The sequence below is a fragment of the Lissotriton vulgaris genome, chromosome 8, assembly GCF_964263255.1.
Source record: "Lissotriton vulgaris chromosome 8, aLisVul1.2, whole genome shotgun sequence".
Lineage (NCBI taxonomy): Eukaryota > Metazoa > Chordata > Amphibia > Caudata > Salamandridae > Lissotriton > Lissotriton vulgaris.
In genome coordinates this window covers 341,000,055-341,015,508 of record NC_141696.1, presented here as the reverse complement: position 1 = coordinate 341,015,508, position 15,454 = coordinate 341,000,055, and the positions used below count along the sequence as shown (strand labels likewise).

The 15,454-nt window shown below is 52.9% G+C and overlaps 1 protein-coding gene across 1 annotated transcript in view; it reads left to right on the top strand.

Annotated features, from left to right (window-relative positions):
* Positions 1–15,454, top strand: part of KDM6A (lysine demethylase 6A) — a 789,178-nt gene that overhangs the window by 590,629 nt on the left and 183,095 nt on the right. Inside the window, exon 14 of the mRNA XM_086936102.1 lies at positions 8,877–8,991. Coding sequence (XP_086792228.1) covers positions 8,877–8,991 — 115 coding nt within the window. The remainder of the gene's footprint in view (positions 1–8,876; positions 8,992–15,454) is intronic.

Below are 15,454 nucleotides of genomic sequence, written 5' to 3'. Positions count from 1 at the left end.
CATGTCCAGCTTCCACTGGCTGGAGTGCCGCAAGTGTCGGGAATGCCAATCCGCGACTTGGTTGGCTTGGCCTGGCAAGTATTCCGCTGTCACTGACACGTGGTGCACTAGGCAATAATCCCAAAAATCCTTTGCCAAATCCGCTAGGTCTTTGGAACGAGGACCTACCAGATGGTTGACGTATCGGACCGCCAATGACGTTGTCCATCCGGAGCAGAACACAGGAGCAAACCGGATCCTTGGTCCAACAGCGCACCGCGAAGGACCCTGCCAGCAGCTCCAAGCAATTTATGTGGAGCTCCTGCTCCTCGGAGGACCAGGCGCCGCCTGTGGAAAACTCACCATAACTTGTGCCCCAACCGGCCCTGCTGGTGTCTGACTCCATCTCCAGGTCCGGGACTGGCCCGAAGATCGCTCGGCCGTTCCAGTCCTCCATATGGGCGAGCCACCAGGCCATTTCCTCCTTCACCTCGACCGAAAGGGGAATAGATTGATCGTATGTTAGGCCTCGCCGGAGATGATGCGCCTTGAGGCGTTGAAGGGCCCGGTAATGGAGGGGCCCCCAGAAGATTGCCTGGATGGGGGAGGAAAGCTGCCCTACCACCCGGGCAATTTGGCAGAGAGATGTGTTGGATCTCTAGATCATTTGACGCAAGATGTGGGGAATTTTTCCCACTTTCCTGGACGGTAGTCTCAAAGTGAACTGGACTGAGTCCACCGTAAACCCCAGGAAAACCACTGTCTGTGAAGGGGAGAGAACGGACTTGTCCCTGTTGATGACAAACCCCAAGCCCTGGAGCAGGGATGCAGTTTGGTGAAGCTGAAGGTTCAACTTCCTGGGGCATTGGGCCATCAATAGGATATCGTCTAAATAGACAATCATCCGAATACCTTGGCTTCATAAGAGCTCCACTGCAGGATGGAGAAGCTTGGTGAAGCAACAAGGCGCTGAGGAAAGTCCAAATTGAAGGGCTGTGAACTCAAATACCTGCCCCCCCCCCCCCCCCACCCCACCCAAAGAAACTGGAGGAAACGACGATGTGGAGGGTGGATAGGAACCACCAAATATGCATCCTTGAGGTCCAAGCGGACTATCCAGTCGTACGGGAGCGGCAAGTCCCGCAGAAGATGGATACCCTCCATCTTGAAATGCTGGTAACCCAACCAACCGTTGAATTCCTTGAGGTTGATTACTGGCCGTTGTCCCCATCCGCCTTCTCCACCAGAAGCAGGTTGCTCAGAAAACCGGCAGGTTGGCGGACCGAACGGCAAATGGCTCCTTTGCGAAGCAAGTCCGAGACCTCTTCGTCGACCAGTTGCGCGTCGGCCTGAGAGAAAACGATAAGGTGTGGAGGCCTCTCTTGAAAGGGCCGATCGTAAAACTCTATGCGAAACCCGCAGACCGTCTGTAAGACCCATGCGTCTGACATGATCGCGGCCCAAGCCTCCGGAAACATGGCTAGTCGCCCCCCAATGCGGACCTGATCCGCCGATATGACACTGACCGGTCATATTGTTTCCAGCGGTGTTCTTAAATCCACCTCGACCTCGGGTGCGTTGGCCTCTAGTAGGGTAGAAGTTGTTGAAGTTCAATGAGGTGTTGTATTGACCTCATCCGGAGCCTTGATTTCTGTTAACAAACTGTTGACTGCCACGGCCGGTCGCGCGGCCCCCACTGCGACCGGCCCCCCGGGAGAAACGTTGTTGAAAAACTTTTTTGATGCTCGATTGAGCTCCGTCTAGGGACATAAATGTAGAGACTAACTTCCCTAACTTTAATAAAGGGGTCCCCAAAGATGCCTCCCTGAGCCACATCTCCCGCCTCCGAGGAGGCTAGTTCTCCCAGCTTCGGGTCCAACTTGATTAAAAGTGACTGACGTTCGGTCGAAAGGGCGCAATTGGCGTTCTCTAAGAAGACCACCACTCGTAGCGCCCAGTTCGACAGGACGTCGTGGGAAATGGCGGCGCCTGTCACTTTTGCCTCCTCCGCCATATCCAGGATCTTGGTTATAGGTCCTATAGCATCTAAAAGCTTACCCTGGCAGGAGCGCCAGGAACGGTCAATCCCCTTGCGAGGGTCTTTAACGAACTTCGCAAGGAAGGTGGCCATCTTCGGGTCTAGCTCGGGCGTAAGGGCCACCTACCCCTCCAAGGTGGGTATAGGGCACTCCCCGCGCAGACCGCTTCTCGCTTCTTTCTCCAGGGGCTTGCGGAGGTGCCCCGCGGTGAACTTCACCACCTTTTCTCCTGGGGTCCAGGCAGCTGACGGTGGATGCATTATTTCATCGGGGTCCAGCATACCCAAACTGTCCTGGGGCAATTCAGCGGTGGAGCCCGACGGGCGCCAAGAACGCACAGACCCATCCTCATCGTCTGTGTCTGTTGGGGACATCCCGCCAGGGGATGAGGGTGCTGTACCCATCGATCCTGAAGGACCCGGGGTTGAAGGAGGTGCAGGGGTAGGCATGGTAGCCTTGGCCAGAAAAGCGCCACTCAACCGCTCAAAGGCATCCCTGTCCGCACCCTGCCCGCCCCAGATACCCCCCTCCTTACAAACCTTTTTGGGGGCTCGGGAATTGTCCCCCGATGGGATTGACGAGTTGCCAGAAGTCCCCAAATGGGCTTGTGGCACCCGTTCACACTCCTGAAAAATACGGACAGACAGGCGCTCTTCCATGGGCCCTACAACCTCCGCCACGCAACGGTAAATAGAACTATCGACTGCGTTATAGAATTCCTCATCGTTCAGGTACTGATGGGATTCCTCCTCCTTGTAATACTCCTGATACAACCCTGAAGGCTTCACTTAACCGCCCTAGTCACTCCAGGGCTGGGGCACAGGATCAGGACTGCGGGTAAAACCAGCGCGCTTTGGGGCAGACCGTTTCTGGCAAGTTTGGCCCTGGTGGCACCAGGGATTAGGGTGGCACTAACCCTGCAGCGAGCCGACCCTCTACTAGACCGGGTCTTTGTCACCTCCATGTGCGCTGCCAATGGTGGAAATATGTGCAGGTATGGAAAAACAAGCACGCAGCTCGATGTGCCCAAAAAAGCGCCCTCAGGCAGCAAACGGCGTAAAACCACTGTACAGATCCCGCAGGACGTTCGTCAAGTAATGGGGTAAAAATACGGACCCAGGCGGCCTGGGCGTGAAGGTGAGGTGACTGGGCAAGGCTCCGGTGGGTCGATCTCCTCAGCGCGGCTCCCCGTGACAGAAAAAAACGCGCTCAGGCGAACGAGACGCGTTAGCTCCCCCTGGCGGCCGGAGAGTATGCCGCAATGTTTTGGAAGATCGCGTGAGGAACAACGAATGTTCCCGTGATCAGTATGGGGCTCTGAAAAGGAAAAAAGGGAGTCACAATCCACAATACTGAAGCCCCAACACGCAGTAACCATAGCATTTGAACACACAAACCCCCATAACAATCGAGAAATCACCAAGGGAGAGAAAGAAAAAAAACATTTAACTGGCTGCGAAGAAAGAGGAAGTGGCCACAGGAGGGACGTCCTACCTACCTGTCATGGACACTAGAGAAGGACTATTCTGTGATAACTTGTTGGACATGTTGATGGGATTTGTAGTTTATATATGCAAATCTGTGTTTTTTTTCTTGGATGTATTGGCAAGCCTTATCCTTGTTCTGGGATTTAGAGCTTATGTGGATACTTTTTGGGCTGCTGTGATTTTTATGTAATAAACAGCGAAGAAGGTAAAAAGCATAATCTGAAGCCTCCGGTCCTGACATAGAATCTGAGGTTGGGGTGATACAGTTTAGCCATTCACAGAATGCCATGAACGATTCACTGTTTCTTTCCCAGATCAGTAGGATATCATCAATGTAGCGTTTATAGAATCTGATTCGGGGGGAGTCATGGCTGGTTGTTGTCGAGTAGGTGTCCGGTCTCAATCGTATACATGAAGACCGGCCACGCTTAGGCAAAAGCGCTCCCCATTGACGTGCCATACTTCTGTAAGTAGAGCCGGCCCTCAAACTCCAAGATGTTTTCTTTTAGTGCAAGCGTGGCAAATTCCAGGACAAATCTTTTGGAGGTTCGATGTTGCCAGTTGGTGTTGTCGATGTCAGATTTCAATACCTGTAGGGGGTCTTATATGGCTCCATTGACGCCACATCCATGAACGACGTTGGGACAGAGCCTATTCTAAGTTAAGGAATCTGCAGCTAGACTGTGTCTCTACTTGATACATCTTTACCGAACGTAAGTAACACTTTCTTTCTGGGCTCAGGAAGCGAAGTTTCCCACCCCAGGGGTCCAGGAACATGTCTGGTGGTGGCAGGCTGGTGTGTACCAGTCAGGGAACCCACCAGAGGCTGGTCGTTTTTCAGGGAGAATCTCTGAGATGCCCTCTTCAGTGCATTTTTCATTAAACCCTACACTTACATCAGTGTGGGTTTAATGTGCTGAGAAGTTTGATACCAAACTTCCCAGTTTTCAGTAAAGCCATTATGGTGCTGTGGAGTTAGTAATGACAAACCCCCCAGCACCATATACTCTTAATGGCATTACTGCAAATAGTGTCTAAGAATTGGGTTAGATACTGTAGGGGTACAGAGCTGTTGTATCTGTACCCGCACCAGTGCTATAGTGCACCCAGCTAGAGGGTTGGATGACATGCCAGGGCAGTGGGTTGTAGGCATGGCACACAGGGGTGTGTGCAATGTCGACTTTTCTATTTGTTCTGCACCAAACCCCATGGTACCTTTTACAAGGCATTCCGTTGAATATTTTTTCTTGGGTGTCAAGGAATTTTCTCCAGAAAGGTAGGGTACAAGCCATGTGGTGTCTTGTCACTGCACCATGTGGGTTACAGACCCGCACCTTGTGTGCTTGTGGTGACTCGAGCACGACCACAACTCGTAGTCTGGATTGGACTGCCAGGTCATGGTGCCGAATGCAATGAGGAAGCTGTCCCTAAAGCTGCTTGCGGCCTGGCAGTCAACCTCATCAAGCGCTACTCCTGGGAGGTCTTGGTCCTTCTTGGAACTTAGTCCAAGCCCAGCACAGGTGCTCCTGTGAACAGAACAGTTTCCCGCCGCCAGGGCTGCTCCGGATGATTCTAGTTTTCTCAGCCAACACCCCACCCCTGAGAGCTTGGTAGTCCACGCCTTGACTTCCCTTAGGGCATTCCATGCCCTTCCCCTGACGGGGAATCCAAGAGTCTGGACTCGCTTGGAAAGATGTTTTTGACTGGCAGCCTGGGATTGTGGTCGGTGAACACTGCATGCCTTTTGGGCTGTTACTCCCATACCCTATGAGATTTGGTTGTGCAAGTGCTGCTGCAGGTCTTGGAGGAGAGCCGGGCTATCCTCCCATGCAGTCAAAGACAGGAGGGCTGCAGCAAAGTTCACCATTAGGTAGGGTCTGTATTAGACTGACTTGCTGGGCAGAAAAGGTTTCGTCGACAATGGCCTTATGGCGCAAGTCCTGACTGAGAACATTTGGCTTTTTGGGGGAAGTACAGGCATACCTCTTGAATATGCCCTTCGATGAGACTTGTCTCTTCGCAGAGAAGGCAGACTCTGCTGGAGCGCTTCAAGGACTCACGGGCTTCGGTCAAGTCTTTGGGCCTCTCAGTGACACCTCGCCTTTTGAGGCTACAGAAGGGGCGTGCCAACCATAGCCCCGCCACCATCGGGTGCAAGCTTACCAAGCAGTACAAGGATGTAGATGCAATGCATTCTGACCTTGTGGGTCTGGTAGCCAGAAGTCAGACGCCACCAATCCCCCGACAGCTGCAGCTTCCAAGCCCTCCTAGTTTCGTTTTGCAAGACCATGGGTGTCCATTTGGAGGGAGAATCCAGCATCATATCCTACTTTGGCAGCCCATAACATCAGACAAATGGGCTTTGCACATTATTCAGAGAGTTTACTCCCTGCCTTTCCAATCTCCCAATGTCAGAAGTATGCAGTGGTTGATATTCGTGTTACTTTCTGATACCCAAAAAGAACAAGGGTTTTTGTCCTATTCTAGACCTCCGAGCCATCAATCTCTTCCTCAAAAAGGAGAAATTCAAGATGCTCACTTTGGCTCAGGTCTTGTCTGCCCTAGAACAAGGAGACTGGCTGGCTGCATTGGACTTGCGGGATGTGTATTTTCACATCCCCATCAAGCCTACCCACAGTGTTTACCTGCAGTTCAAGGTAGGCCTTGAGCACTTTCAGTTCCCCGTGCTGCCCTTTGGTTTAGCCAGCGCCCTGCGGGTGTTCATCAAGGTGATGGTGGTTGCAGCCCATTTGAGCAGATCAGGGGTGCCAGTCTTCCCCTATCTCGACCGGCTGCAGTGTGATGAGGTGGCCCTCTGGGAGAGGTGATCAGAGGTCCCTGGTCTCTGATGGATCCGCATCAACCTGCTGGAGCTTTGGACGATCCGACTAGCATTGAAAGCATTTATTCCCTCTGTCAAGAGGAAGTTAGTGCAGGTGTTAACTGACACCACCTCCATGTGGTACTGCAACAAGCAGGGGTTGTGGACCATTTGTCTAGAGGCCCTGCATCTCTGAACATGGCTGCATCTCTGAACAAGGCTGGAACAGTAGGGCATAACCCTGGTGGCTCAACATGTGGCAGGTTCTTTCCTGGGAAGACTAACTCAGCCATTGATGCCTAGCCAATCATGGGTGCTGTCTCCCATCGAAGGTGGCACAAGGACTCTTTCAGCAGTGGGGAGAGCCTTGGTTAGATTTGTTTGCCTTTTAAGAGAATGTGCGATGTCAGGATTGCGTGTTGGAGTTTCCAAGGCTGCTCCCACTAAGAGAGGCTTTTCGTCTCGAGTGACGCTAGGACCTCCTGTAAACGTTTCTGTCCATACCACTCATGCCCAGAGTTACCAAGAAGATCAGGAGCGACCCGACCCAAGTCATCCTTGTGACTCTGGGCTGGGCACTGAGAGTTTGGTATCCCGAGCTTCTGAAGATGAGCATCAATCCTTCGATCAGGCTGCCCCTTCGGGAGAATCTTCTGTAGTAGGAGAGGGTCCTTCACCTGAACCGGTCATCTCTCTGCCTCCTTGCATGGAGATTGAGTGGCGACAGTTGATAGCTTTTTACCTTTGAAGTCTGTAAGGTTATCTTGGTGGCCGGGGCGGCCTGCCACCAAAATGGCATAAGCCTGCTGTTGGCAAGAACTTGTAAAATATTGTTCAGAAAAGTCTATAGACTGTGTTTCTGATCTACTTCTCTTCATTCTTACCTTTAGTCATCAGGGCTCTGCTCTGAGCACTTTTAAGGGTTATCTCTCTGCCTTCTTGCAGCTTCCTGACCAACCCTCTTTTTTTAAGTCCCCTATTGTACATAGGTTTCTGGAAGGGGATTGTGCATGTTTCCCCTTCGCCCTTCGTCATGCCTCAGTGGCATCTGAACCTGCTTTTCCCTTACCTCATGTGTGCTTCCTTTGAGCCACTATACAATTGTACCCTCCAGCTGCTTACCATCAGGACAGCCTTTCTAGTGGCAGTAACATCTGCCCGGAAGCTGAGTGAGCTGCAGGCTTCAACATCCTAGCCCCCGATCTTATGATAATCCTGGACACGGTGATGCTTCGCACCCGGGCCTTTTTCCTGCTTAAAGTGGTGAACCCATTCCATTTGGGACGGTCTGTCACCCTAACCACTTTGGATGCTCCTCTACATCCCTCTGTGGGAGCTAAAAAAGGTTAGGCGGTTCAGAAACTGACCATTTTGCCCTGGCTAAAAAGCATCCTCCTGAGGGCTTACATGTCCATTCCACCAGAGGAAAGGCTGCAACAACGGCGTTTGCTTGTGGGGTTCCAGCCCTGGACATCTGCCAGGCAGGTACGTGGGCGTCCCTGCACACGTTTGCCAAGCACTTAGGTCTGCAGGGACTTGCATTTCGCCCGTTCGGTCCTGCAGAACTTCTTAGTATAGTCATTTGTCTGCAGCTCACCACCATTTTGGTATGGCTTGGGTATCTATTCAAGGAATTTGCAGCTAAAAGTCTATCAGATGAACAAGTTACTTATGTTCCCTAATACATGATCTGGTATCAACAATATCTAGCTGCAGATTTCTTACAGACCCCCACCCCCCAATGCCTCTCACTCTGCTGACATATTTCTAGGGCTAGTGTTGCTCCCAATTCTGTGCATTAGTTTGGGCTCACACTAGTCAGTTCACAACATGGCTCTGCACCGCTGCCAACGATGCACGGAACCAAACCAAGCCACCCGACTGCCCACAGGGATACTGCTCAGGCAGAAGTTTCCGGATCCAGTCTGATGTCTGGGGAAATTTAAAGCTAAGGAATCTGCAGCTAGATTTTATCTCTACCAGATAATGCGTTACTGAAGGCAAGTAACTTGTTTCCCATTAACACGAGTACTCCTTGTCCTGTCACTACTTCTCACTGCAGCGGAGCCTTTCCAAAGTATGTGCTTAGTCTGTTTGACATCTAGTGGGACAAAAGCTAGAACTTTCCCGATGCTGCTGGGGATGTCCCATAGGTGATCAGTGCTCCCTTTCCCATCTTCATCAACATTGATACCAATGGGTATTGAAAACCAAATGGTCTATCAGCCATCTTTAGGTGAATATATTGGCATCTGCCCAGTTCTCCTGAGAACCCTGATACCTTTGATCAGTAATTTTGTACACATTCATAGGACCCGCGGGCACTCCAGACTCGTTGTAGAAGCATGCCAGTACATTAATTGATCATGAAACTATAAGGCTTCCTTGTCCTAAATAGAATGTGTTGTCAGGTAATGATTTTCTAATACGGGAACTCCAATTAGACCTGGGAATATAATAACTAGGGAAAAAAAATTGTAAAACGTTTTTTGTTTTTCACTTTTGAGAAAGTGTGTTGCTGTATAAAAATATTTTGGTACTTGATTTCAGGTCATCAAGAAAGCAACAACTTTTGTTCTGTGAACATTAATATTGGGCCTGGTGACTGTGAATGGTTTATGGTTCCTGAGGCATACTGGAGCGTTTTGCATGACTTCTGTGAAAAGTAGGTATTTTATCAAAATAAATATTGTTTGACCTAAATTTGCATGTTTTAGATTGTGGTACCCTACAAAAATGTTGTTTGATGTGCTAAATCTCTCTAATTAAAGGCTTAATTAGACACTTTTAATGTGACGGATTTGTAAGACAGATTACTGATTGCAAAACATGACCCATGGATGTTAAATCATTTTCACAATGCAATTTCCTAGTTTACTCCATATTTCACCTGTTTAATGCAAATCTTGAAAAAGTCTCACATTTTAAATCTACTTTACTACTTTTAAACCCCTGGTTTTATTATAAAGACTTGTAGCCGCAGATCCCCCACATTGTGATGTTCCCTAGGCAGCATACTAGATCTGGAATTTTCTCAGCAATTCCCTTGCATGTTGACAAGTGACATAACGCAGCTCTGTGTCAGAATCGTCCTCTCATGGCCCCTATCTATGCACCATCTGTGCACACTGACTTAATTTCTTTCTGTACCTTCCGATTTGGATCTGAAGCCAGCAGTGCGGTCTTCTAGCAGACTTTTTGCCCTTTAGGAAAACTGTATCCTGTAAACACTTCACAGTGTGCAGAATATGGATCCTAAAATATCATGTTTTAAGCTGTAATTGTGACTGTCAGACGTCAGTGGTAGACCCAAAATTACAGCTTAAAACCAGTCACCCATGATGTCTCACCCTTTTGCCTCCACACCTCACATAACGCTGAATCATGTTGTCTTTGGTGCTCGAAGAGGAATTATTTCTGATCCATCAAAGTACACAATACCTTCAAGTCTGGACACCAGTGACTTCTTGGGTAGGGTGCTCAGGCCCAGTGCTGTGCTGAGGCCCCACATATGGATTCACTCCACCGTCTTTTCCTCTAACATTCAGCAGTCCATAATGAACATGTCCTTTGTCAGTTCAGGGCTGTTGGTAGCGAAGACTGAATCTGAAAGAAACAGGTTAGTATTAGATTCCTTACCTTAGAATATCCCCAGGCGTCAGACTGGATCCGGAAACTTTTGCGTAGCAGTATCCTTGCGCGTCGGTAGGCGTTGTCTGCGGCTCAGCATCCGTCGTCTGCGTCAGGATGACGTCGCCGGAGTACTCAGACGCCGCCCTCGCGCGCTGACGTCAGTTCTTCTTTTTTCTGCGCCAGCAAGCGCCGATCGGAAAAAGTTGTACCCTAGTCAATTTTTGACTAATTTTTTTGATCTTTTTCGATAGTCTTTCGAAGTCTCTCGACTCCGATGGTGCCGGTAGGGATGCCCGGGTTCAAACCCTGCGCCGATTGTTGCCGACTGATGTCGGTAACCGACCCCCATCGCCGGTGCCTTAACTGTCTTGGCCCCGACCACGACGACAAGTCCTGCTCTGACTGCCGGGCCCTGACGTCCAAAGCTAGACGGGAGCGGTCCCGCAAGAGACTCGAGCTCCGGCATCAACCCCACGCCACTCGAGGTCCCGGTCCGGAAGGAGGTCGAGGGACCGGTCGCGGGGCCGGAGTCACCACATTTCCAAGAGTCGTCATCTGTCTTCGGGCTCGAAGTACTCAGGTAAGAGGCACAAGAAGTCGAAGAGGCGACATTGCTCTTCTGACTCCCCCGACGCTCGCGCGATGCGGACGGTGGTTCAGGCGACACTGCCCCAGCGGCTCCGCCGGAGGATCAGGCGTTGCGGCCTGCTTCATACCAGCCAGTCCCTGGGCAGAACGCAACACCGGAGGAGATTGAGGCCTTCCTCATGGCCATGAGGTAGCTCACTCCTCAGTCAGGTTCCACAGCGCCTCGTTCCCAAGCGGGCCAGGTGCTTCAGCCCCGGTGCCGTTGGGTGCTTCGGCGCCGTCGGCGACTTCGGTCCCGCCGCCGCTGGGCCCCACCGGATCCGGCTCCGGATCTGGGTCGACCTCGCCGGCGCCGCCCCCCAGGGTATCGGCACCGTCCAAGGATGACGCCGTCCCCGATCCTACCCTGGATTCGGGTCCGGAGTCGTATTCAACGCCGCTTGGAGATTTCTACTTCTACGACCCGATCCTTTGAACCCGAGTACCAGGTGATGGGTGGCGAGGAGGATTGGGAGGGGTCCGATGACCCTCTGGCACGTGAGTTCCAGCCATCTCAGGACTGGGCAGGTGAGCTTGGGGAGGCCAGTGGTCTGGACACTTTGCCCGACACTGGTTTGTCTCCCCTCCTACCGTGGCTACGGAGTAGGGGGCTGCCTATAGTGTGGTGCTGATGCAGGATGTAAAGGCTTGGGCCTTGAGCTCCCAGTCGCGGCCGTGAGGACTAACCTCCTCAGTGAGGTCCTTAAACCGCAGGCAAGCTCGGCCGAGCCTCTGCTGCCGTTAAATGAGGCCTTGTCAGACGTTCTTCTGGGCACTTGGTCCAAGCCCGCTACAGGTCCGCCTGTAGATAGGAACGTGGCCAGGCGCATCCGCCCGGCTCCGGGCGACCCTTGCTTCCTGTCCACCCACCCCACCCCGAGAGCCTGGTCATCCAGGCATCTAACTCCCAGACCGCATTCCCGACGGCTCCCCCCCCAGTCGGGAATCCAAGAGGTACAAACAGTATGGGAAAAAGATGTTCTTCTCACTTAGTTTGGGGTTGCGGTCAGTCAACACAGCGCGCCTCTTGAGCCGTTACACCCACTCTCTGTGTCCGGAGGGGGTCCGGACTAAACTCACCCAAGCCCTTGTGGAGGGTCGAGATGCGGCACAGTATTCCATCCGGTGTGCGCTGGATACCACGAACTCGCTGGGCAGAGCAATGGCAACGACGGTGGCGATTCGTTGCCACGCCTGGCTGAGATCCGCCAACTTTTCGGCTGATGTCCAAAACACCCTTATGGACATGCCGTTGGATGGCCGTTGCCTCTTTGGCGACAATGCAGACAGTGCGCTTGAGCGCTTTGACTCCAGGGCTACGGGCAAGTCCTTGGGCCTCTCGGCCAGCAGACAGTTGCCTTTCGCTCCTTTCGGGGCCAAGGAAGGGGCGCACCCACACGTCCTGCCAGCCACATCCCGCAGACTAACATCCAGCGCGGTGGCGGACGTGGTAACCGCCGTGGCGGCGGTCGAGGACAACGGCAAGGTCAGTCCACACCTACCCCTGCAGCATCTGCCTCAAAATCCTCCTAGTCCGAGCTTTCAGGCCCATGTGACGCCAGTGGGGGGGCAGGGTTCGCCATCACCTCCTCCACTGGCGCACTGTCACATCGGACAGGTGGGTGCTGCAAATCGTCCGATGGGGCTCCCTCCCCTTCGAGGCGACCCCTCCCGCCATGCCACCGTAGTACCACCGCGTGTTGGGGTATCACTTGAGTCTTCTGCAAGAGGAAGTTGCGGCCCTCTTGGCCAAGGGGGCCATCGAGCGCGTTCCTGGGCCAGAAGTAGGGTGTGGTTGTTCCTCCCTCTACTTTCTGGCAAAGGGGGCCTACGCCCAATCTTGGTCCTGCGGAACGTCAACGGCTTCCTCCGGAAGGAGAAGTTCAAGATGCTGACTTTGGCTCAGGTCTTAGCTGCCCTGGACCCGGGAGACTGGATGGTAGCGTTGGACTTGCAGGATGCTTATTTTCACATCCCCGTCCTGCCAGCCCACCGGCGTTGCCTGCGGTTCACGGTAGGCCACGAGCACTTTCAGTTTACCGTGCTTCCCACGGGTGTTCACGAAAGTGCTGGCGGTGGTCGCAACTCATCTGCGGAGGTTAGGGGTTTTAGTCTTCCACTACCTCGACGACTGGTTGGTGAAGGCGGCTTGCTTCAGACAGTCGTCAGCCACCTCCAGAATACGGCCGACCTCCTGCACCTGCTGGGGTTCTCCATCAATGTGCCGAAGTCACACCTGTGTCCCTCTCAGAAGCTCCTCTTCATCGGAGCGGTTCTAGACTAAGCGCAGTTTCGGGTTTATGCTCCCGAACAGCGGGTTCGGGATATTCAGGCTCTGATTCTGATCTTTCAGCTGTTATCCCAAGTCTCGGTCAGGTTGACGCTGGGGCTGATGGCCTCCTGCATCCTTCTGGTGCATCACGCCCGGTGGTGGATGCGGGCTCTGCAGTGGGACCTGAAGTTTCAGTGGGCCCAGCATCAGGGCAACTTGTCCGACCATGTCTTGATCTCGGAGGGCACTGCAAGACAGTTGCAGTGGTGGCTCACGGACCGCGATTGGGTCAGCGGCAGATCCCTCTCCCTACCCCAACCGGAGCACGTAGTTGTGACGGACGCGTCCCTCCAGGGTTGGGGGGCCACATTGGAGAGGCGGAGATCAGAGGCCTCTGGTCTCCGGCGGAATCCCGGCTCCACATCAACCTTCTGGAGCTGCGGGCGATCCGGCTTGCACTGAAGGCATTCCTCCCCTCTGTCCGGGGAGTGTAGTGCAGGTGATCACGGACAACACCACCGCCATGTGGTACTCCAACAAACAGGGTGGGGTGGGGTCGTGGACCCTATGCCAGGAGGCTCTGCGCCTCTGGCAGTGGCTGGAACATCAGGGCGTGACCCTGGTGGTTCAACACCTGGCAGGTTCCCTGAACGCCAGGTCAGACGAACTCAGCCGTCGGTGCATGATGGATCACGAATGGCGTCTGAACTAGGACGTGGCGCAAGGCCTCTTTCAGCAGTGGGGAGAGCCCTGGTTAGACCTATTTGCCACAGAAGAGAACGCGCAATGTCATCAGTTCTGCGCGTTGGAATTTCCAATGCTACACTAGCTCGGAGACGCTTTTTGTTGTGTGTGGAGCTGCGGTCTGTTGTACGCCTTTCCGCCTATACCACTTCTGCCCAGAGTGCTGAAGAAGATCAGACGCATCTGGGCCCAAGTTATCCTTGTCGCTCCGGACTGGGCGCGAAGATACTGGTATCCTGAGCTACTCAGCATGTCTGTCGATCCCCGATTTGTCTGCCTCTTCAAGAGGACCTTCTATCGCAGCAGCAGGGGACGGTCCTCCACCCGAACCTGTCCAGTCTCCACTTACATGTGGGGAGATTGAGCGGCGGCAGTTGAGGCCATTTGACTTGCCTCCTGAAGCTTGTAATGTGATTCTAGCAACAGGCGTCCCTCTGCAAAATCGGTATACGCCTGCAGGTGGAACAAATTTGTGGCATGGTGCACAGCAAAGGCTGTGGATCCCTTTTCTGCCCCTCTTTCAGAGGTTCTCCTTTCTTCTCTCTTGCCCAGCAGGGCCCTGCCCCTGGCACTATCAAGGGCTACCTCTCTGCTATTTCCGCCGCCTTAAGGCTCCCTGATCAGCCCTCTTTGTTCAAGTACCCAGTTGTAAATAGGTTTTTGAAGGGCATCACTCATGTTTCCTCCCGTTCCTTTCGTGATGCCTCAGTGGCACTTGAACCTTGTTCTGACCTATCTGATGTACTTTCCTTTCGAGCCACTTCATAACTGTCCTCTTCGTCGCCTTACTCTGAAGACTGCATTCCTGGTTGCCATCACCTCTGCCAGGAGGGTGAGTGAGCTCCAGGATCTTTCCTCTAACCCTCCCTTCCTTTCTGTCCATCCGGACAAAGTTGTGTTGCAGACGCGACCCTCTTTCCTGCCCAAAGTAGTCACAGCCTTCCACATCGGGCAGTCCATCACCGTGCCCACCTTCTTTCTGCCTCCCTTGAAAGAGGAAGAGAGGCTCCACCGTCTGAACCCAAAACGTGCGCTCTCATTCTACTTGGATCGCACACGCCAGTTCCGGGTTGATGACCACTCTTTGTTGGTTACGTGGGCGCTAAGAAAGGTTGTTCGGTGCACAAGTGGACCATCTCTCGGTGGGTCGTGTTGTGCAGTGTTGTGCATCAAGGTATGCTACTCTTTGGCTAAAAAGGAGCCTCCTGTTGGGCTGAGGGTCCATTCCACTCGGGCCACAGCGGCTACTACTGCCCTGGGTCGGGGAGTCCCCTTGCAGGACATTTGTCCGGCAGCTACGTGGGCCTCGCTGCACACGTTTGCAAGACACTACTGCCTGGACAGCCAAGTCCGGAGAGATGGCTTCTTTGGCCGTTCCGTTCCCCAGGACTTTTTGGTGTGATCATTGGTTCGCAGACCCACCACCGGGGCTGGTATTGCTGGGGTATCTATTCTAAGGTAAGGAATCTAATACTAACCTGTTTCTTTCAGATGCACAAGTTACTTCCCTTCGGTAACGATATATCTGTAAGAAACAGTAGTTAGTATTAGATTCCTTACCGCCCCACCCATCCTCCCAGTTCTGCAAACCGATATTTAGGGTTAAGGTCATCCCCTTTCAAGGCCCTAGTTTCATGGCACCAGTGTTGATTTTTATAATGGCTCTGCGTTTCTGGAGCGGAAAAGCTATGTATAAGAACTGACGTCAGCGCGCAAGGGCAGCGTCTAAGTACTCTGGCGTCGTCATCCCGGCACCAACGACGACGGGCGCGGAGCCGCAGACGACGCCTACCGATGCGCAAGGGTACTGCTACGCAAAAGTTTCCGGATCCAGTCTGACGCCTGGGGATAT